Source organism: Sceloporus occidentalis, unplaced genomic scaffold (assembly GCF_023333645.1).
Source record: "Sceloporus occidentalis isolate IW3139 unplaced genomic scaffold, rSceOcc1.0.p SCAF_7, whole genome shotgun sequence".
Taxonomy (NCBI): domain Eukaryota; kingdom Metazoa; phylum Chordata; class Lepidosauria; order Squamata; family Phrynosomatidae; genus Sceloporus; species Sceloporus occidentalis.
In genome coordinates, this window is record NW_028316987.1 from 17,405,085 (window position 1) to 17,429,690 (window position 24,606).

A 24,606-nucleotide genomic window follows, 5' to 3' on the forward strand; every position below is an offset into this window, starting at 1 on the left:
CACCCTTGCCTGTTAAACAGACATAGTCCTTTATTTTGAGTACAAAGAGAAAAATAACCTGTGCTTGGGATGAGGAATCGGTAGATCCTATCCAGAGATCTTCAGGAGCAGCAGACGGTGGCACGTCTACTCTTTCATAAACAGGCTGGGGAATGGGGGCGTTCCTTTGGAGTAAAGGAAGTGGGAATAGAGCAATTATGTAGTAAAAAGAGCAAGTTTTCAGAACCTCAGCAACTTTGAAACTGTTTATTCATGCTCAGTGTGTGTATGTGTTTAACTTGCACAAACCATTTCAGGCCAGGCTACTAACATCTTGGAAGAAATAGATCACCAACTCAAAACTCTGATTTTTTTCTTCTTGGCCACCAAAACTTTACCCAAATAATAAACATCTTCCTTTACCCCTGGAAAATATTCATGTTCTGTCCCAACCTGTAACATAGCCACTAAGTTTATTTCTCCATACTTTTCCTGCTGCTCAGGCAGAATGAGGTGTCTATTGCAGGTAGCTGCCAGTTTAAGGTATTCTGTGAAGGACAATGAATTGTTGGTGATTTGATTTAATTTCAGTGATGCTGTATTGTTGTTTCATACCACAAGTAAAATAGAAAAGGTACATGTAAACAGATAAAGGACTGAATAGTGAAAGGATGCCAAAATCTCTACCAACCCCCCCAAATCTACATTTGATTTTGTGTGTATGTAATTATATCTTTAAAGTGAGCATTGTAAAGTAAATTTCTTCTGAGTTTTTACAGCCCAAGATGAACAGATGTTCCTGGGGGCTTTTCTGTTGCAGGTACTGTACCAAAATTACTTGACCAACCTTGGGTACTGTAGATTTTGATAGTGGAGGGAATCGGAGAGTCACAGCTGGCTACCTAACAATCAGGGAGAAAAATATCTTGGGCTAACTTTGAATCATAACTATTATGATAGGATATTATGGCTCTGTAGAACAACTTCTAGAGTCAGTATGAAGTAGTGGGTTGAGTGTTGGACCTGGACACTAGAAAACCAAGGTTCAAACCCCCACTCAGTCATACTTTCTCAGCCACAGCATAATGTGAAATGACTTAATAGATTTTAGGCCTTTAATCCACAGGAAAGAAACACATATTGTTCCCAAGTAGTTTTAAACTGGATCTCGATCCGGTGAAAACCACAATGGATCCCACTTAACTCGAATCCCTGAAGCAATTCGGAAGGGGAGGCCATGGTTTCTACCCATTTTTCCCACATCAAAAAGACTTTGGTAAAATTGGGTGTTTTTTGGGCTGAATTGATTTATTTGGAAAGAAATTGATTCAGCCCAAGTGGGAACCAAGTGGAATCGAATCAGATTCTAATATGCCTTGGTTCTTGAAAAGTTTGTCATGGTAGACAGTGGCATCACTAAGGGGTGCAGGAGATGTGGATCACATCATCTGACAGCCTAGAAGAGGGGTGATACCCAGTGGAACTGTCATGTGGGCAGTAAGGTGCTGCTATTGGCACCTGTCCCTTCTTTCTCACTGTAAGGAAGCCACACAGAGATAAAGGAGAGGCAAACCTCCCTCTCCTCTCCTCCCCTTCCTCACTTGCATGGATGCCCCCCCCCCCCGCTGCCCTCCTGTATCAGTTGACACCAATCCTGGGATGCCAGTGATGGCAGGAACACTGTTACCTATAGTATCAGTGAGGGAAGAAAGACATCAGCGTTATGACTTCCAATCTTCACAATTGATTTGGACTTCATTTGCTAGGATCCCTTTTCATTTCTTCTCCTATTCTTCTACCTAGTTATGTTGTTGTTCTGTTCCACGTGTCCCCAACAGTTTCCTGCTTCTCCCTTTCTTCCATCAACTTCAGATAACCCACCTACTCATTATCTAGGTGCACAGGTTGTAGGTTTCCATGTTACTTGGAGAAGTTACTAAAGCAGGGAAAAGTGACCTTTCTAGGCTGAGGCTTTCATAGAACTGTTGTCCAAAAAAGTCCCCCGCCCCAAGCTGAGCAGTGGCTCTCTGGATGTTGTTGGTCTATATGTGGTTTGTTGTAAAAAAAATTGCTGTTTTTCATGCAACATTTTTGTAGTGCAAGATTATTATTTTTTTGTAGAAAACAGCCATGTTGCTCAACAAAAATGTTGCACAAAATTCAGCAATCTTGCACAAAAATAGTCATGTGGTTTTGTTATGCAACATTGCTGTTTTCTGTGCAGGATTTTTGTATGAATGGGGAAAATACCAAACAGCTCAACCTCCCTTTCACTGCAAACAGAAATCTTACACAACAAAAATGTTGCACAGAAAACAGCAACATTGCACCACAAACTACATGTCTATTTTTGTGCAAAGTTACTGGATTTTGTGCAACATTTTTCTTGTGTAAGATTTTCAATGTACAAAATTTCTGTTTTCTACATAAAAACAGCAATCTTGCAGAAAACATACATGTGGCTGACTTGGAAACAACATTTCTGTGCAACAGGAATGTTATACAATTTCCTTTCCATATTAAAAGTTGCACAGTTTTCAGGAGAGATTGTATGGTTTCTAGAAAAACAACACTTTTCCGAACAAGCTACACAGCTTCTGTGGGAAAGCTGCAGAGTTTTTCATTATTGTAGAGAAAGGGGAATCATAAGTATCTTGAACCTGCCCATGTTCTCAAGGGTCTCAGACAGTTGGTCTTTTCAACCCTTTCCAACCCTCTGAGAGGCTAAAGATAGAATCTGGGAGTGTTTACATGCAAAGCAAGTTCTGTATCACTTGAGCTGATTTGTTGTCCATTCCTCTACACTTCTTCCTAGTGCAGGTGAGGGCCAACTCCAGCCTATGGGCCTAATCCAGTCCTGGAGCTATTATGGGATCTCTGATGCTCTTTGATGGGTGATGATGATGGGGAGCTTCACTGCGGGATCAGGCGAGTTGGGCAAAGTCACCTGTGTACCTGCAACAGGAAGGCTCCTGTGAGCCTGTGTGGTTCCACTATGTGAAGACTTTGCCTGGTTGCAGAAAGCCCTCACTCAACAAAGCTGGACACCAAATGAGGTTGGAGGTTTGATCACCCATAAAATCATCCATCTCTAGGGTTGCCAGAATAAAAACTGGAGAGGTTTCCTGTCCCTTTGATGACTGTGGAAAAGTAGGAATTTGAGCAGGTGCTGCATGTTATCTGATTGTGTGATGACTAACACCTGCTGAAATACTCTCTTCTGTACAGCCATGAAAGGGACAGGAGTTCTCTCCAGGTTTCACTCTAGCAAACCTGTCTATCCCAGGAGAATGAAAGTTACAAGCTGAAATAAGGACAGGGTTCCTGTTTCTTTAATGACTGTGTAGAAGAGAGGATTTCAGGAGGCGTTGTTGGTGTGACAGCCAGCATCTGCTGAAATCCTTCTCCTATCCAGCCACAAACAGGGGTAGGAGCCCTATCCATTATTTCAACTGGAAACCCCTAGGGAGGACTCCAATGCAGCTTTAAAAAATCTAGACTCGTGTACACTGCTCAGCTTTTGGGTTTGCCTGGAATTTTCATTTTGTGTTTTGCTAGCTCTGCTTGAGTTCAAGTTAATGCTGCTCAATACTCCTACATACAAGGGATTTTGGCTTAGGAGGGAAGTACACAAAAGCAATTTCACTTGGATTGACCTTTAGTGCAACCTGAGGTATTCTCTGTATGTCTCCCCCCCAAATCTGTAAAGCCAGCCCAGGCCACAGTAATGACTGGGATGGAGGCAGCAATCTTGCTGAATGTCAAACTATATACTGCTGGACTGTTGTTGTTTTTAAAGAGGGCATTGTTTGCAGGATTGCCAGATATAAAACCAGAGAAACCACCTGTCTATCTAATGGTGATGTAGAAGAGGGGATTTTAGCAGAAGTTGCTTGTTACCTGGTTGCATGACAAGCAATAACTGCTGACTTCACTGTACAGGAGTTCTCTCCAGTTTTCAGTTTGGCACCCTTAGATGTTTCTTATGTACATTTACTTTGGGGAAGGGGCTATGAAACGAATTGCAGGGGAGCATCTAGGAGAGTGATTAATTTTCTCTTTTGGCTGTGTTTGCAATCAAAACATAAACAAATGGTGATGTGGGGAGATTCCCATCAGTGGTGAAACAGCCATCAATAGGTGTCAGTTTAGTTGCAAAAACAGCTTGAGAAAAGAGGTTAATTGTCTCCTTTCCTAATATCAGGACCTTGAAAAGCAGGCTGGAATTAAGCAAGGTCTGTCTATGGCTGAGTCCAAAGCAGGGGTGTTGAAAAATGACCCATGCTTTACCTTAATGATTAGGCCTCACCAGGAGACTGGCAGGATCAGGGATTCCCAAACAGTAACCTACAGAATTCAAAGTCTCAGGGAAGTATTCTTACCACCTCCACACCAGAGCAGTGTGGCCTCCTCCACACCAGAGACCCATAACTGCAGACTGGCTCATCAGTTGAAGCCTAGAAAGGGTGTCTGAGAGATGGAAGATTATTAGGGTCCAGATCAGAGACCTTGTCCCTTTAAGGCCTTCCACTTCTCATGGAGGGGCTGGAACCTCTGCCTCCAAAGGGTGTTCATACTCAATGTGTAAAAGACTCCTCTCTACCTTTTAGACTTGCTTGGTGCAAGTTGCTCAGTTGGAGCTTTCCATGGTGCTGCAACTTTTGGTCTTCATTGCCCAGTGGGCTTCTAATCAAGACCTGCAGAACACTATCTACTTGCTACCCTGCTCCCTGGAGGTAGTGTGTTGTGATGATAGGATAATACATAATACCACCATAATTCAGGGCTGTGGACTGTGTAGCCCTCCTATTAACCTACACCAATGAATATGTTGGCTAAGGCTGCTGGGATCAACAACCCAGGAATATCTAGAGGGCCCTATCATCCCCATCCCTGCTACAGGAGGGGCTTATGTTAGGAAAAATACTATTCTGGGAACAGGGAGTCATCTTGCTCTGGATGGGATGGGAGATGAAATGTGCCTTCAAGTCACTTGTCAATTTATGATGACCCCATGAATTACATAGGGATTTCTAAGATGAAGAATATTCAGAAGTGGTTTGCCATTTCTACTCAGTCCATCTGCTGTGGGGCCTTAGAGGTTCAAACATTCCCAAACAGTAATTTATTTGAGATAGTGCCTTCAGTCTCTGTAATCTTTCCCTTATTCTTGTTATATGCCTTCAAGTTAATTCCAGTTGATGGCAATCCTATCATAGGGTTTTCTTGACAAGATTCTTCTAAGGAGATTTGCCATTGCCTTCCTTTCAGGTTGAGAGAGTGTGACTTGCCCAATACAGGGTTTCCTTAGCTGAGCAGGGATTCAGACACTGGCATCCCATAGGGGTAGTTCACATTACCCCTTTTGAGCCTGTTGCTTTCTTTTCTTATTCACCATCTTTTAAAGGGTGTGAATTCTATCCTGTTTACTAATATTTCTCATTCATTATATAAAACAGAGAGGGCAGAATATGAAGAAGGTAAGAATGACATGTAATCCAGTCTTTTGGATTACAAATCCAAACAGAAGAAAACAGAGAAATCAGTTGGCTTTGCTAGCATCAGAACTTCCTAAAACATGTTTGGCTTTTTGGACTTCTAGTTGAAAAATGACTTTATTTCTATGAAGGAAATTAAATCTTTGACTGATTTTCCATCCACCCAATACCAATTTCTTGGACAATGTGACTAAAATGTGGTGGGCTCATAGCAGATTATCTAGGAGCCAATTTTGGCTAGACAGCATATTGGTTAGATAGCAGATTAGCCCTGGAGTCAATTTTCTGCCCTGTGAACCCTCAGGGGCCAAACAGACTGCCTAAAAATGTGTGTGAGGTGGAATGAAACAAAAATGGAAATGGCTAGGGGCAGGTTTCTGGTGTTGAAAAACTGGTGTCTTTGATGTTAAAGAGTGGCAGAGAGGTTCCAAAATATTTGAAAGGTGAATTGTCACTCCTGGTGACCACCAAGGAAGGCAATTCACTGCTTTTGGCTTTAAAAAGTTGGATGAGTCTGGAGGGGCTGAAGCTGCAAAAACAGTTGGGGTGGTGGTGCATGTGGCACCAGGGCCATACTTTGTCTACCTATCATCTAGAAGCGTTTAAGTCTAGCTTTAGGGTTGGGCATGGCACTGAACCAGTAGACTAACTTTCTGAGGGGGAGACAGAAGGAGTGCTACTCAGTTGATTCTGCTCAACTTCTTAGCATCATTTAATGTCATTGATTATGATATTTCTCTGGATTGGATTTGTGGGGTGGAAACTGAGAGGACTGTTTTCCAACTCTATTCCTGCCTACAGAACTGCTAACAGAGGGTAACCCAGGGGCTACGGTTTGATTGCATGATAGCTTTGCCCTGGGCTCCCATAGGGTCCCATTTTCATCCCTGTGTTGTTGAACACATATATGGAAACGCTAAAAGGAACCATCTGGAGATGTAGAGTACAGAGCCATCAGTATGCAGATGACAATCAACTTTCGACATAAATCTGAAGAGGAGCAATGCCCAGAAGTGGCAATAGTCTAGATGGGGAGAGGGGTCAGAAAAATGAAGATAAATCTGAACAAGATGAAGGTGTTGTGGATAGATAGTCCTCAGGTCCTAGAGCTGTGTAATTGACCTGTTTTAGAAGGAGTAGCATCCTCCTTGAAAGAGCAGAGTTCAAAGTTGTCTTTGATTCCAAAAATTGTCACTGGAGGCCCAAGTGACCTCACTGGTGAGGCATGCTTATGCCCAGCTATGGCTGATTTGCCAGTTTTTAACCCAGATAGCCTTTCTTTTGGCTGGACTGTTACTTCATACTGTAGATGGGTCTGTGCTTGAAGACAGTATGAAGGCTGGAACTTGTGCAGAATATCATGTCCAGGCTATCTAGAGCAGCAAGGAGGGAGAATATTACTCTGATCTCTATTCTTTCAATTATATGTTTATCTTTTAAAGTCAGAATGCTGCCACCACTTGTCTGGAATTAAAAAAAAACATGTGTCACAAAGCCACACATACCCTGTAACTAGAAAAATAGAAACACTGCAAAAAGAATGAAGTTATCATTTTTTATGTTACGATTGCAATGCAGCTTTGGTTATTATTAAGCAAAATTTTATTATAAATACTTTGCTCTTTTTTTGCAACTTACTTCTAAGCTCTTTATAATAATATAATAATAATAAAATTTTATTTCTATCCCACTTTTCCATGGTGATCAAAGCGGCGTACAGTATGCAATTAAAATACAGACATGTCAATAAAACGATTTCAGGTAACTCAGTGTTGTTTTTCCCTCCTTCGCTCTACTCCATCAAAAGATTCTGAAACCTGCAGGGGCTGTAATTTTCTAAGCTCTCCTGAAAGTTGTAATTTTCTAACTTTAGCTTTTGTTTTAAGAGTAAGCTGATCTTTTGGGGGTCATAAAGCACAAGCCCTCTTTGGTCTGTCAGTCTAACTTTAAGATTTTTAAAAGCCACATAGCCAGGAAAAATGGGGAAATCTTGGATCTTGGGGAAGTGACTACTTCCCAGAACTTGCCCTATCTGCTTTTGTTTGGGGTCAGCTGACACCTCTTCTTTTTCTTTGCCTCTTTTGTAGCTTCTCAGGAAAGGGATTTCGCCCGTGGTTAACTTGTAAAAACATTGGTGCTTGGAAGCCACATCTTAAGAGCTAAATACTGTCTGTAAGCAGGGAAGCAGTTTGAGGCCGGGGCCTGGAGGCCCTGGTAGGAATTTTGCTATAAAGGTTAACTCAAATTGGAGGGTTAGACTCTGTTAGGCATTTGAAACTAAAATGGCAAGCAAAATGTTGTTATGCAAGTATATAATTATTCACCTTCGGAGCATTGTTTATTGTTCTAGTTGGCTGCCCTGCCATCTTCAGACTGACTCACATGATTCTTACTATTTTGCCAGAGGTGTAGGGCTACTGAAGCCATGTTCCTCCAAATTTAGTTCCCATCCCATAATGTACTTGCTGTCTGTTTTGGATGCAGTGCTACATTCTATTTGCATGGATTGAATAACTTGGGGATTCTGGGAGTTACGGTCTAAAAAGTAACTTTTCTGGACTCTGAGAGAATGAAGCAAGGGGCTGTTGCTAAACAGCTTTCTGGAATTGACTGCTTTATGGTGTTGGTGGTGTTGATGTTGACACTGATTACTTTTATTATTCTACTGTGTCCTTTCTGGTTTTGATTTTCTCAGACTCCGGGATATTTCTTATCTATAGCAGTGGTCTGCAGGGCTGCCTGGAGACAAAGGACTCACTGGTGAAAATTTCCAAGATCTGCAATACCAGTCTCCCAGCTCAGAAGTGGAAATGGGTTTCCCGAAACCGGCTTTTCAACATTGGAACCATGCAGTGCCTGGGGGTCTCCTGGAAGTCTGCAAACACCAGTGCAGCAGCCCACGCACTAGCAACCTATGAGTGCGACCGGGAATCTGTCAACATGCGGTGGAACTGCAGGACCCTGGGAGACCAACTTTCCCAGTATTTGAACTCCAGGCTGGGAAATTGGTCGCTGACACCAGCTGAGAGGGGTGACCAAGCACGGGGAGGCCAGTGGAAGATTTACAACCATGATGAAGATTTGTGCTCCAGACCATATTCTGGTAAAGTCTGCATGAGAACATTGGAATTTAATCTTTGTTGTTGTTCAGACCGTGTTCCATGGATTTCTGAGCGAGTTCAAAATTTAGTATCCTTCACTCCAAGAACATGTGATTTAATTAAGTATACACATACCCCCATCCCCAAATGAAAAGAAGTCACTAGTCCTCATGAGTTCTGTATATGCTCATTTATAAGTATATCTGAATAGAATGGCGAAAAGCAAGAGCTTAGTCCACCCTGAGAGAACCTAAAAGAAGCACTGACCCCCTCTGCTCTGTTCACCACAGTATAGCTTCTGGCCTTTTTAGATGCCAGGGTGGGAAAATGGTGACAGTGGCTCTTTGGCACTTCCCTTCAAAGGAGTACTGAGAGAGAAGGAATGGTTCTCTCTCTCTCTCTCTCTCTCTCTCTCTCTCTCTCTCTCTCTCTCTCTCCATATATATATGTATAAAATCAATACTGTACCTTAACTCTTGCATTGACATCCTTTTTGATGTGTGTGTTTTCTTAGTCCCTGCTGTGCCTAGTTACCTCCACCACAGAATGCACAGCTACCATTTACCATAGTTCCCTCCTTATTCAAGCCTTTAGGATGAACATGAAAGGTTATGATAGAATTTTGTGAGTTCTTTGGTATTATTTTTCTTTGCTTTGTCCTTTACATCATTTAAATCCATAATTTTGGTCCCAAAATGTGCCCTTGATTTATACATGAGGCCATCTTACAGACATATAGAGTATATATAGTATGTCAGAATTGTTTTGCCAGATCCAGAATTACTAGTCTTGGATTTTGTCTCATGGGGACCAGCCAAGTTGCTTTTGAATCTCTCAAGCAGGACATATTGCTAAAATCCATCCTTTGCTGTTTGATTTTAGCAACTGATATTCATAACATATGGCCTCTAAACATGGTTCGGACAAATAAGCCTAATACTCTCAGATGGAACTAGGTATCATAAATGTGAAGCTTTTTTTTAAAAAAAGAAAAAAGTAGTATGCTCTAGTGAGCAGAACAACATAGGTCCTGGACAGATGGGCCAAAAGCGGTATGCTGCTGCCGATACTAGAGTTCCAGAGCGCACTTAAACCGCATGCTCTGGAACCCTAGCATGGCATGGCAGCGGCCTAATGGTGGTCTCCTGTCCATTTGGGGGCCGCCATCTTTGACATAAATGACGTGCAGGGTATAGATGTCACTGCGCATCGCTTACATTACGAGTGCGCTAATGGCGCACTCATGATTTGCATACGTCATCCTAAAAAGAACTTGTTTTTTCCAGGTTCTTTTTTGGGCAGGGGGATGCTGGGCAGCTTGGCTGCTGCGGCGTCCCTCCTCATGCAAACAGGCCGCTGCCAGCCCACCCTTTTCTGGTGGTTTGTACTGGGCCATATTGTAGGAATTAATTGTCTGAAGAAGTATTTTTTACTGTTCCAACTGGGTCTAACCAGTTATCTATTCGTGAGCTCTAGTGTATCATGATTTCACTAATTTCCTGCGAAGCTTAACTTGAACATGCTTACATTCTTCTCTGCTGTAATCAAAAGGTAGATTGTGGATCTCTTACCACAGGGGTTACAAACCTACTCTTGGTTTTATGGCTCCCTCCCTGACACAACTGCTTTGACTTAATACTGGAATCATCTAGAATCTGTTTTGGACAGAGGTTTGACAGCAGGAGAAACTGCCATACATTCTGGAACAGTTTTTTTTTTTTAAAGGCAGACAAAAACCTTGCAGGAATTGGATGCACTGTATTACAGTGGCTTCATTCTTTCTTGGAGGAGTGAATCCAGAAGGTGGTGCTGGAGTTCCTTTTGACCCCTCAACCACTGGTCTGTGGGGTTCCTCAGGCTCCTTTCTGCTCCTGATGCTGTTTAACACCTATGACTTTGTCTGCACTGGCCTTATTTCCGGGGCCAGTCAGGAGCGTTATGCTCTGTAACTAGCCCTGGATTGTCCACAATGGTAACCATACAGACTGGGCCATACCTAGTGTAGTGCACAGCATTGTTGGCACAATCCAGCCAGACTGACACTGCATTGGCCCAATTTGCCTGTCTCCTATCCACAGAGCCATGGCTGCCATTTCTGGACCTGCAGGAGCATTGTTCAAGCAGATGTAACATTATTGATATTAAACAAGAAAGAAAATGTGGTTATTTGGAGGCTCAACAGTATTACAAATATGAAATCCCATTTAGGACATTGCATTAGAAATTCAAAAATCTGAACTATTTATTTTGCACTGTTTATCATATTTTCCAAATAGAAAAAAAATACAGTGATCCTGAGAGATGGGGTTTTGACTTTTGCCTGTTTCCAAGCTCATATCTGTTATTTATATGTTGTCACCATAGCTTGGAGTTTCATTTTACCCAAGACTGGCCCAGCTTCAAATTCACAAACCACCAGGCACTCTGGATTCCAGAGTTCAACCATCTGTCTGCTTGGGAAGCAGCTGTGTGGTGAAGTTGTGGAGGGTTTCTTGGTCTTTGATCCAGGCAAAGTTAGTCATACTGACTCCCACTGAAACCAATTTGAAAAGTTCATAATGACCAATATAAGTGCTACTGATTTCAGTGAGACTAAAATGCAACTAAGGGGCTGTACAGATTGGCAGGAAGGGGTGGCGATATGTGGCAACCGACTTCTTTGTGTGCCCTTGAAGCAGTGCCATAACCGCCACCATGCGGTGTGATGACGCCCCTTTGGCACTGCGTCATCATGGCACATCCTGTGTAAATAATGCAGTTTGACACTACTTTAACTGCCATGGCTCAGTGCTATGGAATTTTGGGGTCTGTAGTTTGTTGTGGCACTAGAGCTCTCTGACAGAGAAGGCTAAATATCGTACAAAACTACAGATCCCAGAATTCCATAGCATTGACCCTTGGAAGCTGAAGTGATGTCACACTGGATTATTTCTATAGGGCAGATTAGACCCCTATCTGTCCCTCTTATCACCAACCTTGTGTATATATTCTGTGGTTCAACAATCATACCATCAAAGTTCAGAAACTGATAGTTGAACAGATTATGAGAACTGTAGCTTTTCTAGAGAAAATGCCCTTAGGGCTTCAAAGATAAACAGACATATGTGATAGCAGGGGGAAGTCTCAAAAGCCGGAAGGAAGAAAGTTTTCAAGAGGTCTTCTGGGAGGACACTGCTGTTTTGGTGTTCTTTACCCCTCTTCAAAATAGGACCATACATGCACATTTATTAAATCTGATTTGTTAGCTCAGACCACAAAATGCAGTTTTTATTGGAAAATAAATGAGGCCACATTGATACAGTTTACTTTAAAAAAATAGTAGTACAAAACTATAAGATTGGATCCTGATTTAATCATCTTGAGAGGAAAACCATTGAAATCTATGAGACTTAAACTAGGGTCTCTTCTAAGCATGGCAAAATCTGGATGCAACCTAGACTGCTATATAACAATATTATTAAAACAAGAAAGAAACCTGGGTGAGAGAGTAGTTTGCACATATGAGTGGAGTTATAGCCCAGAGTACATAGTGAGTTAGTTAAATGTGTCATCCTAAAATCCTTAAGTGAGTAGGTGGATGACAAATATTCATTGCCTCTTTATGGCAGTTGTATTGAGAAGAGTATTTTCAGTATATCCCTATTTCTACTGTTGCCACAGTAAATGTTTTGTTTCATGAATGAAGGAAACACATACATTTTTCATATGCTGCCTGAGATCCATTTGCCTGCTGAATATTTAGGACTTTATTTCAATGCAAATAGTCCAATTTTATGATTATACTGGCAGCTGGCTTAAAGGCCTTGAAGCAGTTCAGTTAACATCCTGCCCTTAACAAATAATTCCATACAGCCCTTATTGTCCTCACCTGATGCAGAATTTTAATGTTGACTTTATTAGTGCAGAGTGTGCATAGTTCTACTGCATGTGGAAGAAATTTCATCATGTGCTCAATGGAGCAATCTGCCAGCTGTAATGTTTCTTGGATTAACTTGAGGTCAGGCATGGTATGCTGAGGGCATATTTGGCCAAAGGAATTGGGGAATGGCCCACTGAATCGTATGCAGGACTACAGATAAGCACTAGACAGAGTATTTTTGTACTAGAATGGCTGGGGATTCTGGAAATGGAAGTCCAAAAGGTGTCTTTTCCAAGATCTGCTATAGACTGTACAGAGCAAAGTTCTTTGATCAAATTACAGATTTGTGTCCCTTTGTATCTGCTGGGATCTGTTCCAGGCTCCCCTACTGATAACGAAAAAAGTGTGATTTCAAGTCCTGTTGTTTACTATGGAGACATGATGTGCGAGTGGCCACTGGCATGGCTGTGTGCACACACTTCCATTTAGACCATCAGAGTTTGTTGTCCATGGAACCTCAAATCTGCAGATGGCAAGCTCACAAATAAGAAGACTCCTAGTATAGGAAGGCAGGTATAAAATCATGATTTTTTTCTCTCTTCCTGCTCCAGAAATTTACACTATCCAAGGTAATTCTCATGGAAAGCCCTGCACTATCCCCTTCAAGTATGATAACCAGTGGTTCTATGATTGCACAAGCATGGGTCGTGGAGACGGTCATCTCTGGTGTGCCACTACACAGGACTATGGCAAAGATGAAAGATGGGGATTCTGCCCAATTAAGAGTAAGCTACTTCCATTTTATATGAGAGTCTGGACTGTGGGCACTGTTGGGTTAACCATTGAAGTGTCTAGACTATTTTGCGCATGGGTGTCAGGAGAAGGTTTTGTTGCCTGAGCTCAGTGGGAAAACAGCACTCCTTTGCAAGCCACTGTGGGAGATTTGCTTCACTTTCCTCTGCCATGTAAGCACCTTCAGACTTCAGGACTGTATTTTTTTTCTCTGAACTATTCTGCTACTGTGCTTAAATGCTTTGTTGCATTTCCAAAGCCTATGGTCTGCTGCTAGCTTGAAAGGTGATATTGATATCAACACTCCACTTCCTTCAACCTCCTTCTCTGTCCTTCCTATCATTGTCCCTTACTTCCATCTAATAGTACACAAATTATGTATCAGGGTCTTTGTTAGCCAACCTGCACTGTTTTATTTATTTCTGTAGCTGATTCTTTACCCTGAGCAGCTAGAATATTGATTAACATTTCATGAAAACACAGCAATTCATCTATTGGAATAAGGGATTCAACAGATAGCTTTTACCTTACAATACCCATAAGATAAACATGAAATAGTGTGCAGGTGTAGTAGAAGTAGCAGTACTTGTACTTGTACAGAAGGATGCACTTGCTTACATTTTGGTGGATTTGATGTTAAGCAGTTCCTTTGATTTTGAAAGATGGTATATAATATATTAAAATACATTAATTCAGAGTACGTTACATATTCCAGTATGTAGTATTCCACCCAACCAATAACACTTTGAATTATTGGTGTGAAAGGAAGGTGTGTCTGTGTGCAAACACCCTATTGACCATCCAAGCTATTGTTTATCTCCTTTGTTCGCAGTCTACCTTACCTTCCCCTTTTCTCTCTTACCCCTGTCCGCAGTCATATAATACAAAGACTGGAAAATATTCCCATCCCTTTACACTTCACTCTCAAATGTTCAGCAGAATGGTTAGGTGTTTTTGGCACTGCTTGCTTGCAGGCACTTGCTTGCAGAGTGCCTGTTGATGAAGTTGGATATTGGCTCTTTTGGCTTGCGGTAACTTCTTTCCATGGCCTCTCTTCTTAGGTAATGACTGTGATACATTCTGGGACAGAGACCAGCTCACCAGTAGCTGCTACCAGTTCAACTTCCAGTCCACACTCTCTTGGCAGGAAGCTGGGAAGAGCTGTGAGCAGCAAGGAGCCAGTTTGCTCAGCATCACTGAGATCCATGAGCAAACCTACATCAATGGTGAGCAATGGGTTCCTTGCTTCTTTTGGCAGAAATGGGCAGGACTTTTATGTTAAAAAGATAAAAGTAGTCCCTTGACATCAATGTAACTGACTGTAGGAGGCGGCGCTCATCTCTGTTACTAAGCCAAAGAGCCAGAATGATCCAAAGATGAATCAAATATGCACCTCTGATGGGGTGTTTACAGTACATGCACAATTAGGGTTAGGGTTTGGAAAGAACACCCCTTTAGAGCCGCCCTGGCATCAGTGCATTTATATGTACATGTGAAGGTGCTCATTTTCCGGGAAGAAGTGGAAAAATCCAGCTCCTTTTTAGTCCAACTTTTCTCCCCATAATGTGGCTTGGGAGCAGTTTCTGGCTGGCTTCAAGGCGTGCATCATCTAAATGCCCCACCTTGAATCCATCCAGAAACCTGCTGGTTTTGACTGTCTGTCTGTCTTGCTCCTAACTGGAAGAAGTTGGCAGCATGAATGTTCATATGCTTAAGTCTACTTCCCCAGGTGCATTTGAGGAAGTAGACATAAACTCATGCTGCCAACTTATTTCTTTCAGTTAGTCTCAAATATGTTACAAGATCTCTCTACGGTGCACTGGGTCGGGGTCAGAAAAGAGCCCCATAGCAAGCTTTGGTGAAATAGGTGCATGGAGAGAAGACCCAAATGCTTGTTTGGGATTACCAGGTGAAGGTGTAGCTGGATGTGCTTTGTGGTGGAAGACCTGACACTGTGACATTCTGATCTTCTCTTTCTATCTCAGGACTGCTAACAGGATATGGATCCACCCTCTGGATTGGACTTAATGATTTGGACCTCAATGGGGGCTGGCAGTGGTCAGACAATTCACCCTTGAAGTACCTTAACTGGGAGAGTGGTAAGCCAGAGCCAGAGGTTGTATGGGTGCTATCTCAATGAATTATCAACAATCTTCTTGCAGTTTCAGGTTATTGGCATGTGTAATTTATTCATTTATATGCTCCCCTGCATGAAAGGGCTTTGAGATAAACAGATAAATGGATGGCTGGATAGACAGACACATAGAGACATACATACATAGGTTCATGGATAAAGTTGAGTAAAGCTGAGTGGAAATTTGGATTCAGGAAATGTTAAAATAGTAATATATTCATGCATATCTCTGACTTAGGATCATTAGGGTAAAGCCAGATATAGTATAGAATGGGTTCTTGTACAAACCCATCTTCCTCTTGGCTTCAAAATTTGCCCAACAGATGTACCTGCCAGCAGCTCAAACACTGGCTTAATCACTGGTGTGTCCTTCTTCCTTTAAAGCAGTGGTTCCCAACCTTCCTAATGCCACGGCCCTTTAATACAGTTCTTCATGTTGTGGTGACCCAAACACATGAAATTATTTTCATTGCTACTTCATAACTGTAATTAAATAGGTGTTTTCCAATGGTCTTAGGCGACCCCCATGAAAGGGGTCCCGACCCACAGGTTGGGAACCACTGCTTTAAAGTGTTCTGCCTAAGATGTGTTGTTTATTATTTAAATCACTACATGAGTCATCAGTTTATGCATATATCCATTCTTTATCTTATTTAAAGTGGTAGAAATGATTCTTGATTTATTTGCAGAACTGCTCTGGATGCTGGAGTGGGTCATAACATCATAACCACTAGCCAATCCATGCCACTCACAGCTCATTGCTTTGCACATTCATACACATTCTGATCCACCCACCCCCCCCCAAAAAAAACCCTTGGCTATGTCCATGGAAGGGGTGGGGTTGAACTGATCCTGATGGAACCCATTATTGTCTGTAAATGTTACATTTTTGTTCACCTTTCCTTGTTTTTGTTATGGTTAGAGAAAATAAAATGGATTGTCAATTCAGCAGCAAGTTCAGCTTTTCATTCAAATTAATACAGTGAACCCTTTTTATATGCTGGGGTTTGGTTTCAATATCCCCTGTGGATAACAAAATCCGTGGATGCTCAAGTCCTATTAAATATAATGAAATAGCAAAATGGTGTCCCTAATAAAAATGGAAAATCAAGGTTTGATATTTAAAATTTATACTTTTTTTGAACATTTTCAAACCGTGGATGCTTGATTCCGAGTATTAAAAAATCCTTTATAAGAAGGGCCAACTGTAATTGATAAATCCCTTACTATTACTTAACACAAGTTTGCCTAAGTTACTTAATTGAATTGTTGGCATAACTGGGCTGAAACTGGTCCATTTTTTTAGCTAAGGTGCTTAAGTTCTAACATTAACTATTGTTCGTTAGAAGTATTCAGAGACATCAGTGTGATTGTAGGCCATGATTTAAGTGTGTTCCCAGAACTGGGCTGACTGTCCATTTATTTTGGGAGAAGATTTTATTACACGAATTGGGGAAGTGAGTCTTAAAACTTGATATCATGTTTGAGAACATTGAGAATGCTAAGTGTTTTATAATTTTCGGATGGGCTAACCCTGGGCAATCCCATGATTTTTATGTTCAACAATGATTTGAAGCTGTGTTCATCACAGCTAGGAACTTTAGAAATGCTGCCTTTTCTAGTAGCTAAATCTGGAGGGTCTGCCATATTTCATTTCTTAGACTTGTTGTTGCTTTGTACCTACAAATATGGGTTTTCATGGCTCAGTGGGGATTTGAACCTTGGTCTCCCAGAGTCTTAGTCCAACATTCAAACCACACCAGCTATCATGAGACTACCACTTCTGTTTCTGAGATTCAGAACTGATCCTTAAATATTTATGCCTTAAATGTGATTTGCCTCTTACCATTCTCAGGAGGTGTTTTTTTTTGTTTGTTTGTTTAAATAACAACTGTTTCAAGCATGGGTGATCTTTCTATATTTATAGATCAGCCTGACAACCCCAATGAGGAAAACTGTGGGGTGATCCGGACAGAGTCATCGGGAGGATGGCAGAACCGGGACTGCAGCATCGCTTTGCCCTACATCTGCAAAAAGAAACCTAATGCCACCTCAAATACATACTCAGTAGGTGCGTGGCTTCAAGGAACGCTGTAGCTGAGCAGTTTAAATTACTGAGCAGTTTAAATTACCTATCACATGCTTGTCATTCTGCAACACCTAGCAAACATTGCCTGAGCTGATGTGATGTCATGGAATGTTTGTTAACATTCTGATTGGGAGTAGTGGAAGTGTCAGAAATAAAATGCTGAAAAGTGTTCAGATTGAGAAAATCATACATGGTTCTTGTGGGCAGGCAAAGTGTTTGAGGTTTGGAAAGCTGAATGGAAAGACTGGGTCCAGAGACAGCATGAAACAAAAAGTATAGGCAGAATGGACTTGTAAGTCTGGGTCTTGAGGGACGGTTCCCTTGAAAAGCCTGAAGGGAATAGGAAACGAAAGGTTAAGAGAATGACGTGGAAAACCTCACACTAAGTATAGGGGCTGAAGTGTGTTGCGTTGGTTGGAAGGATGTGGACCAAGCCGAGTTGTTTTGTGGTTAAGAGGCTTTCAGTTCAGGGGGTCAAAGTGAGGAGAAGAAGGCTAAAAGCAGAATATTACATGTAACCAAAGAAAGTTCTGGATGAGGATGTTAGGCATCAATGATTTTTATCAACTCTTAAGGTGAAGAGACTGATGGGGCTTACGTGGCAGGTAATTTAATTAATTAATTTGTTTTTTTTTATTTTGTTAATGGCAGAACTTGGAGGAATTTCTTTTTCTACTACAAAACCCAGAATATATCATAGATACTGGCCATGCTCACTAGGGATTCTGGGTGTTGGATTTAAGGTAAAAAGGTCTGACATGATATTGTGAGATGCTTCCAAATTAGGCTTTTATTGTGTCCTTCCTCATTTCTAGACTTTTACAGGTGGTCCAAATATTCTTGCTTGTTTATAACTTGCCTGTATTTTCCTACTGACTTTTTTGTTATGGGGGGTTCGAATCTATTGAGGAAGGAAAGATGAAACGGTGCTATTTGACTGGTAAAGCCTTTCTGGAAACACTCCTGTTCTCCAGCTTGCCCATTTTGGATGTTAGTTCAAGAATTAAATAGCTTGAAATTCAATAAGGTGCATAACAGTTCCAAATGCTACTCACTAATGCTTGCTTCTTGGTCCCAATCCCAATAGAATCTGAGGTGAAAGTGGACTGTGATCCAAGTTGGCAGCCTTTCCAGACTAACTGTTACCGTTTGATCAGTGAAAAGAAGAGTTGGTTGGATGCTAAGAAGACCTGTTTGCGAAGTGAAGGTGACCTCGTGAGCATCCACACCCTCCCTGAACTAGAGTTTGTTACCAAGCAGATCAAGCAAGGTAAGCAATCGTCATGTTAAACACGTAGGGAGGTATGTGTCTTATATGTGAAGGTGCTTATTTATCCTTGTATTTTAAGAAGATACATGGAAAAGTTCTAAAGTAATGTTGTTTTTTAAAGCTAATGTTAAATCAAATGTACAAGGGTGTGCTGAAAAGTTCTTGGCCTGACCCACCTCCCAAAATCTGAGTGAAATTTTGTCACTGTAGCTTGAAATAGTGTTCTTTTGTATTTTTTACTGCCAATTTGCAGGATCGTAGCTCTAATTTCTGAACTTTTTCAGATCATTGATAGAACCATGTCAACGATAAGTGGAATTTTCAAGTGTTAAACTTCGGGCCATCATGAAGATCCTGTACCTGCAGACCAAAACTCCAAAGGAAATCTTCGAGTATGTGTTGCAAACATTGAGTGCCAAGTGCCCATCATACTTGGCTGTGAAGAAGTGGTATGCCAACTTGCCAACTTGCAATGTGGAGATTTTGAGACTGAAGAGGCAGCAAGGTCTGGGAGGCCTTCAGCAGTGTCAATTCCTGAAATTCATGGCCTGATTTTGACAGATCGGCAAATCTCAGCTAAAACAATTGCTGAGACACTAGAGATTTCCCAAGAAATGCATTGGACTTAAATATCATGAGCAGTTGGATGTACAGAAACTGTCAGCCAGATAGGTTCCAAAATGTTTGAATGCTGACCAGAAATGGAATTGAGTGGATATCTTCAAGTTGATTTTGCAGCATTTTGAGCAGTCTCATTATATTTTTTTAGAACAGCTCATCCTTCTTGATGAAACATAGTTATATTACTATGATCCAGAGACCAAACAACAGTTCTTGCAGTAGTGGCATTTGGATTCTCCACAGCTGAAGAAATTGAAGACTTTAAAGTCAGCAGGAAAGATAGATGACTATCTTCAGAAGGACCAAATGGTTAATGCAGAATACAACTCTAATTTGCTGGGCTGATTAAAGAGGTATTGAAGGAAAAATAGTGAGGGAAGTTACAGAAAGGTGTTCTCTTTTTGCAGGACAATGCAACTGCTCACAGGGCTGGCACAACAATGGATGCTTTGAAATATTTGGGATTTGAATACATAAACCATTCACCCTACTCACCAGATCTTGATCCATCTGTCTGTTTCCTGTTTCCAAATCTTCAAAAGAGTTTGAAAGGAAAGACATTTTCAAATGATTTTTGAAATGATTCAGATAACAGTAAACAACACAGGAGTACTTCAGAATTTTTTGGGAAAGGTTAAAGAAACTTGAGAAACAACGTGCTGAGTGCATCAAACTTTGGGGTGATTATGTGGATTAGCTTTTATGTTTATTGGCTGTAGGTCATTCCCTTGTTGGCCGAGAACTTTTCAGCACCCCTTCATAAATAGATAAGCATAAACCTTGCTGTGCATCCAGAGTTATCCATAAAAACTTGCCAAATGAATTGAGTTCAAGACCAGCTGATTTCTTCTATTGTAAGGGAAAGTTGTTCGCACATAATGTTGGATGGTGTTTGAGACAATGACAAAGCTACAACTTTTCCACCGCACTATCTGATAGTGTAAAGTGCCAGTTGGCTGATTCTTGTGTCAACCATGAAGCTATGGTTCTCCCTAAAGTAATAAAATAAAGAAGTATTTTTTTAATTGGTTTTCAAAAGTACTGGATAAATGTTTACATCTGCTGCTTACTGTAGCCTATCTGAAACAGGTTAGATTAGGGCAAAAGTTACCCTGAAATTGAGGTAGGTACAGGAGGAAAGTGTGGTGGAGCTGCAGGAAGGAAACCTACATCTAGCCCTATGTATGTCTCTTTCTCTTTATAGTCCTGGAAGACACAGAGAATACAACATTGTGCTTAAATGCTCACAAACTGAAGGAAATTGATTTGAGAAAAGGAAGTGACACACTATTGAGAGACAGGAAGACAAATGAAGTGTTTTGTAGAAATTCTCTTCTTACTCCCTGTTTTTGACAGATGTTGAAGAACTTTGGATTGGCCTGAATGATATGAGACTACAGATGAATTTTGAGTGGTCAGATGGCACGCCAGTGTTGTTTACATTCTGGCACCCCTTCGAGCCCAACAATTTTCGAGACAACCTTGAGGACTGTGTGACTATCTGGGGACCGGTATGTGAAGAGTGGAGGGGCACCTCTTGTGGGAAGCCAATACAATTCTCAAAATAGAGAATGGTGCCCTCTTATTTGCAGTGTAAAGGATTAATTGATTGAAAGGAGCAATTAATTAACTAAATATTTGCTTGGACATTAAAATGTGACTCTTGATTGGAATGACAGTAGACAAAGTCACTAGGACTTAGAACCATAAAGGAACTACCATTATACAGGGCACGTTGCTATATCTCTTCCCTCTTTCTTGGAACAGATTTGATTAAAAAAAGAAAAGAAACAGAGATTACTCTTCTTTCTCACCTCTGTCCAACACAATGATATAATTTAACATCTGTTTCTTTTCTCTGAGCTGAAAGGGGCTCAAGTAGCTGAATCAGACAGTGCTCAGTTGAAATCCACATCAATTTCTCTTTTATATCAGAATCTGCCAGATTCATTGATAAACCCTGGATTTGTTATTATTATTGTGTATGACCTTAATAGGGAATAGTGTTTGTAAGCAGTAGTATAACAAATGAAAGAAGGAGCAGAGGATCACCCAAGGTGAGTGTAGCCACAGAAGGTGAAGGGTTTTTTAATTGGTTTTTGCACCTTTCTGTGGACTTGTTTATTGGAGGAGCTTCCCTTTACTGCACCAAAGTTAAATTGGTTTTGAACAAGCTTCAAGTAATTTTAAGGCATTCAGAATGTTTTTCACTCCCCCAAAATGCCATGTCAGGCTATCTCAGCCTTAGGTTATGGTACTTTTTGGGGTGGATATTTTAAAGAAATTGCCCTTAAGAGAGGAAAAATGTCCCAGACATATATGAAAGTGGAAGCATAGTAAAAAGCCTTAAATTGAGTAAGGAATGGTAGTAGAGGAACTAGTAGAAAGTGATGTAAGAGTGAAGAGAAGGCCAAGGCCCTAGTGTTATGGACTATAACTTTAAGTGTGACATGTGCTTTGAATCAAATACAGTAGATCAGTTGATGCTAGGGTTACCAGGACTATTAGGAGGCCTTGAGATTTCAGGGCCCAAACCTGAGACCTAGGGATGATCCCATCACAGGAGGCAGCCCCTGGTGATGTTACAAGAAGCAGTCCCTGGTGATGCTATTAAGCATGAACCACAGTTTGAGAGTATGTCATTCAAATAAAAAACACAAAGCCTCACAAATGAGAGAAATGAAGAGGTGGAGAGACAGATTGTTAAATGCAGAACCATTTCCTTGAGATTCTTCCTCCTTGTCCTGAGGACTGGAAAAAAATGGAACAGATCCTGATACCTGGGAACACTAGCTGATAAAGCAGGAAGGAATGCCAATGGAGGTATGCCTTACATGGCTGGAATGTATCACTTAGTGTATAAATGGCTTTCCTTAAACTGGAACATCTTTGCTTTCTATCCAGGAAGGGAGATGGAATGATAGCCCTTGCAACCAGACATTGCCTTCTGTCTGTAAGAAGCGGGGTCGTGTGAGTCAAGGCAGAGAAGAAGAGGACCATGGCTGCAGAAAGGTAACAAAAACCTACATTGTACATACAACAGGGCCACAGGCAGTAGAAAGGAAGATGAGGCCTGGTACATATGGGTGGGAAGCGGCATGCTGGCGCCAATTCTAGGGTTCAGGAGCACACAGCAACCGCGCGCTCCCAAACCCTAGTCCATATGGATGCCACCATCATGGCGGCCTCTCATTGACACGGGGGCCGCCATGATAACACAAACACCGCAGTGTCCGCACATTGCAGGTAGGAAGTGGCGTCATGGCGGCACCCTTTCCTGCTTGTCGTGCTGCAAAAAAGAAGTCACACTAGCAGCTTCTTTTTGGCAGTGTGTCGGTGTTGTACCGTGCGGCTGGTGCAGCACTGACTTGGGGCAAAGATGGGTGCTGTGGAGCTGCCCGTCTGATGAACCCCTCAGTTTTGTGATTCCAGGGCTACCACTTGTGGTACAAATCTGCATGAATTCATACTTGTAGAGTTCTGAAAAGGAGGTTGGGGCATGGCCTGTCCTGCCTGGCTGGTTATGAGTGGCTGGTGGCGCAGTGGGTAAATGCCTGTACTGCAGCCATTCACTCAAAACCACAAGGTTGCGAGTTCAAGACCAGCAAAAGGGCCCAAGCTCGACTCAGGCTTGCATCCTTCAGAGGTCGCTAAAATGAGTACCCAGACTGTTGGGGGCAAATTAGCTTACTTGCTAATTAGCTTACTTGCTGTTCACCGCTATGATCTTTGGAATAGCGGTATATAAATAAAACAAATTATTATTATTATTATTATTATTAAATAATAATAATAATAATAATAATGATAATAATAATATCATCCCACCTTTCACTTTCGAGGATCTAGGAGGGTAACAACAGTCCAATATAACATTTAAAAACAGTAGTCACATGATCCCAATCCTCTAGCCCTCTCTGCTTCTGTTAAAATACAAATAAAACAGCATACAATATAATAACAGTAGCAGTATCACACATTACAGCCAGTTGCATAGAGATTTCAGCTAAAATTAAGAGCATGGAAAAATATTTACAGGTGTGGTCATAGGGAGAGACTGTGGGTAGGTGAGCAATTCAGATTCTCATTTTGGAGGTTAGTCTGGGAAGAGATCCGTCTTTATCACCTTTTTAAAGGGCTCTAAAGATGTAATTTGGTGGATCTCCTCCGGCAGGTCGTTCCACATTTTCAGAGCGATGGCTGAAAAGGTCCTCTGGAAAGTTGCCACCAGCCTGTTTTTTTTCAGCTGTAGTAGGTTCCTCCCAGAGGACCTGAGTGTACAGGAAGGATTGTATGGGGGGAGGCCTTCCCTCAAGTAGTCTGGACCCAAGCCATGTAGGGCTTTATAGGTAATAACCAACACCTTTTACTGAGCCCGGAAGCTAATGATTAATGGAGAGAAACATTTTTGTTTTTCAGGTATCAATTGTGAAATAGTAATTACAAACATAATGAAGGGGGGAAATAAATAAGAAGTGTGTAAAAAAATTCTTAAATATAAAAACAAGCAATATGTTCTTTGCCCTTTTAAATTAAACCATTGCCCTTTTGAAAACATAGTGCACCAGCTGCAAGATGTCTGTCCAGATGTGCAGCATTCAAATTCACTTCCTTTCTCCCTTTGCAAGCTAGCTGTGCCACACCCAGGAAACGTCTCTTTTCCAGCTGTCCAGGGTCAAGATGTGTCAACTTCTCTACCTCTACAGCAAGAATGCCAGAGACTAGGAAGGAGATACATTCAATTTCTGTCATATTTCAGGCTTTTACTCAGGGAAATGTTGACATATCGGAGATCTGTAATGTTTACTGGAATGTGGAGTTGAAGGCTTTCATGGCCAGCATCCATAGTTTTTTGTGGGGTTTTCAGGCTGAAATGCTTTCCCAAGATAAAAATTGAATTGTCTGGATAAGAGAGGAAGGCTACTCTGCTCTTTTCCAGAAGAGAAACCTGACCATAGTTTATTATCATTTGATTGTTTGTTTAGGCACTTCTTAAATGAAATCTGAGGATGGGGATGTTTATTTTAAAAAGGTGGTTGTTAAAACTTGAGTCAGGCTTTTATGAACATGCAGTGACAACTTTGGCCAATAATCCCATGACCAGAAATGATGCTTCCTTCAGTGGGATGGTTGTGGGATTCTGGCAGAAAAGAGACAGAAGTGAAACAGTGTAATTACTCTGTGGCATGTTGTCAGACAGCATCTGAATTACTCTTCACAAGTGGAAAGTGGTGTGTTCAGTGTGGCTGCTGGTTTAAAACCC

The 24,606-nt window shown here is 41.4% G+C and overlaps 1 protein-coding gene across 2 annotated transcripts in view; it reads left to right on the forward strand.

The window, feature by feature from the left end:
* The first annotated feature begins 8,309 nt into the window (after positions 1-8,309).
* Positions 8,310-24,606, forward strand: part of MRC2 (mannose receptor C-type 2) — a 61,782-nt gene continuing 45,485 nt past the window's right edge. For both annotated transcript variants that reach the window (XM_089531224.1, XM_089531223.1), the window contains exons 1-8: positions 8,310-8,580; positions 13,049-13,222; positions 14,291-14,455; positions 15,215-15,328; positions 17,291-17,434; positions 18,540-18,722; positions 20,700-20,854; positions 22,248-22,355. In XM_089531224.1, coding sequence (XP_089387350.1) covers positions 8,325-8,580; positions 13,049-13,222; positions 14,291-14,455; positions 15,215-15,328; positions 17,291-17,434; positions 18,540-18,722; positions 20,700-20,854; positions 22,248-22,355 — 1,299 coding nt within the window. In that variant the 5' untranslated portion in view covers positions 8,310-8,324. The remainder of the gene's footprint in view (positions 8,581-13,048; positions 13,223-14,290; positions 14,456-15,214; positions 15,329-17,290; positions 17,435-18,539; positions 18,723-20,699; positions 20,855-22,247; positions 22,356-24,606) is intronic.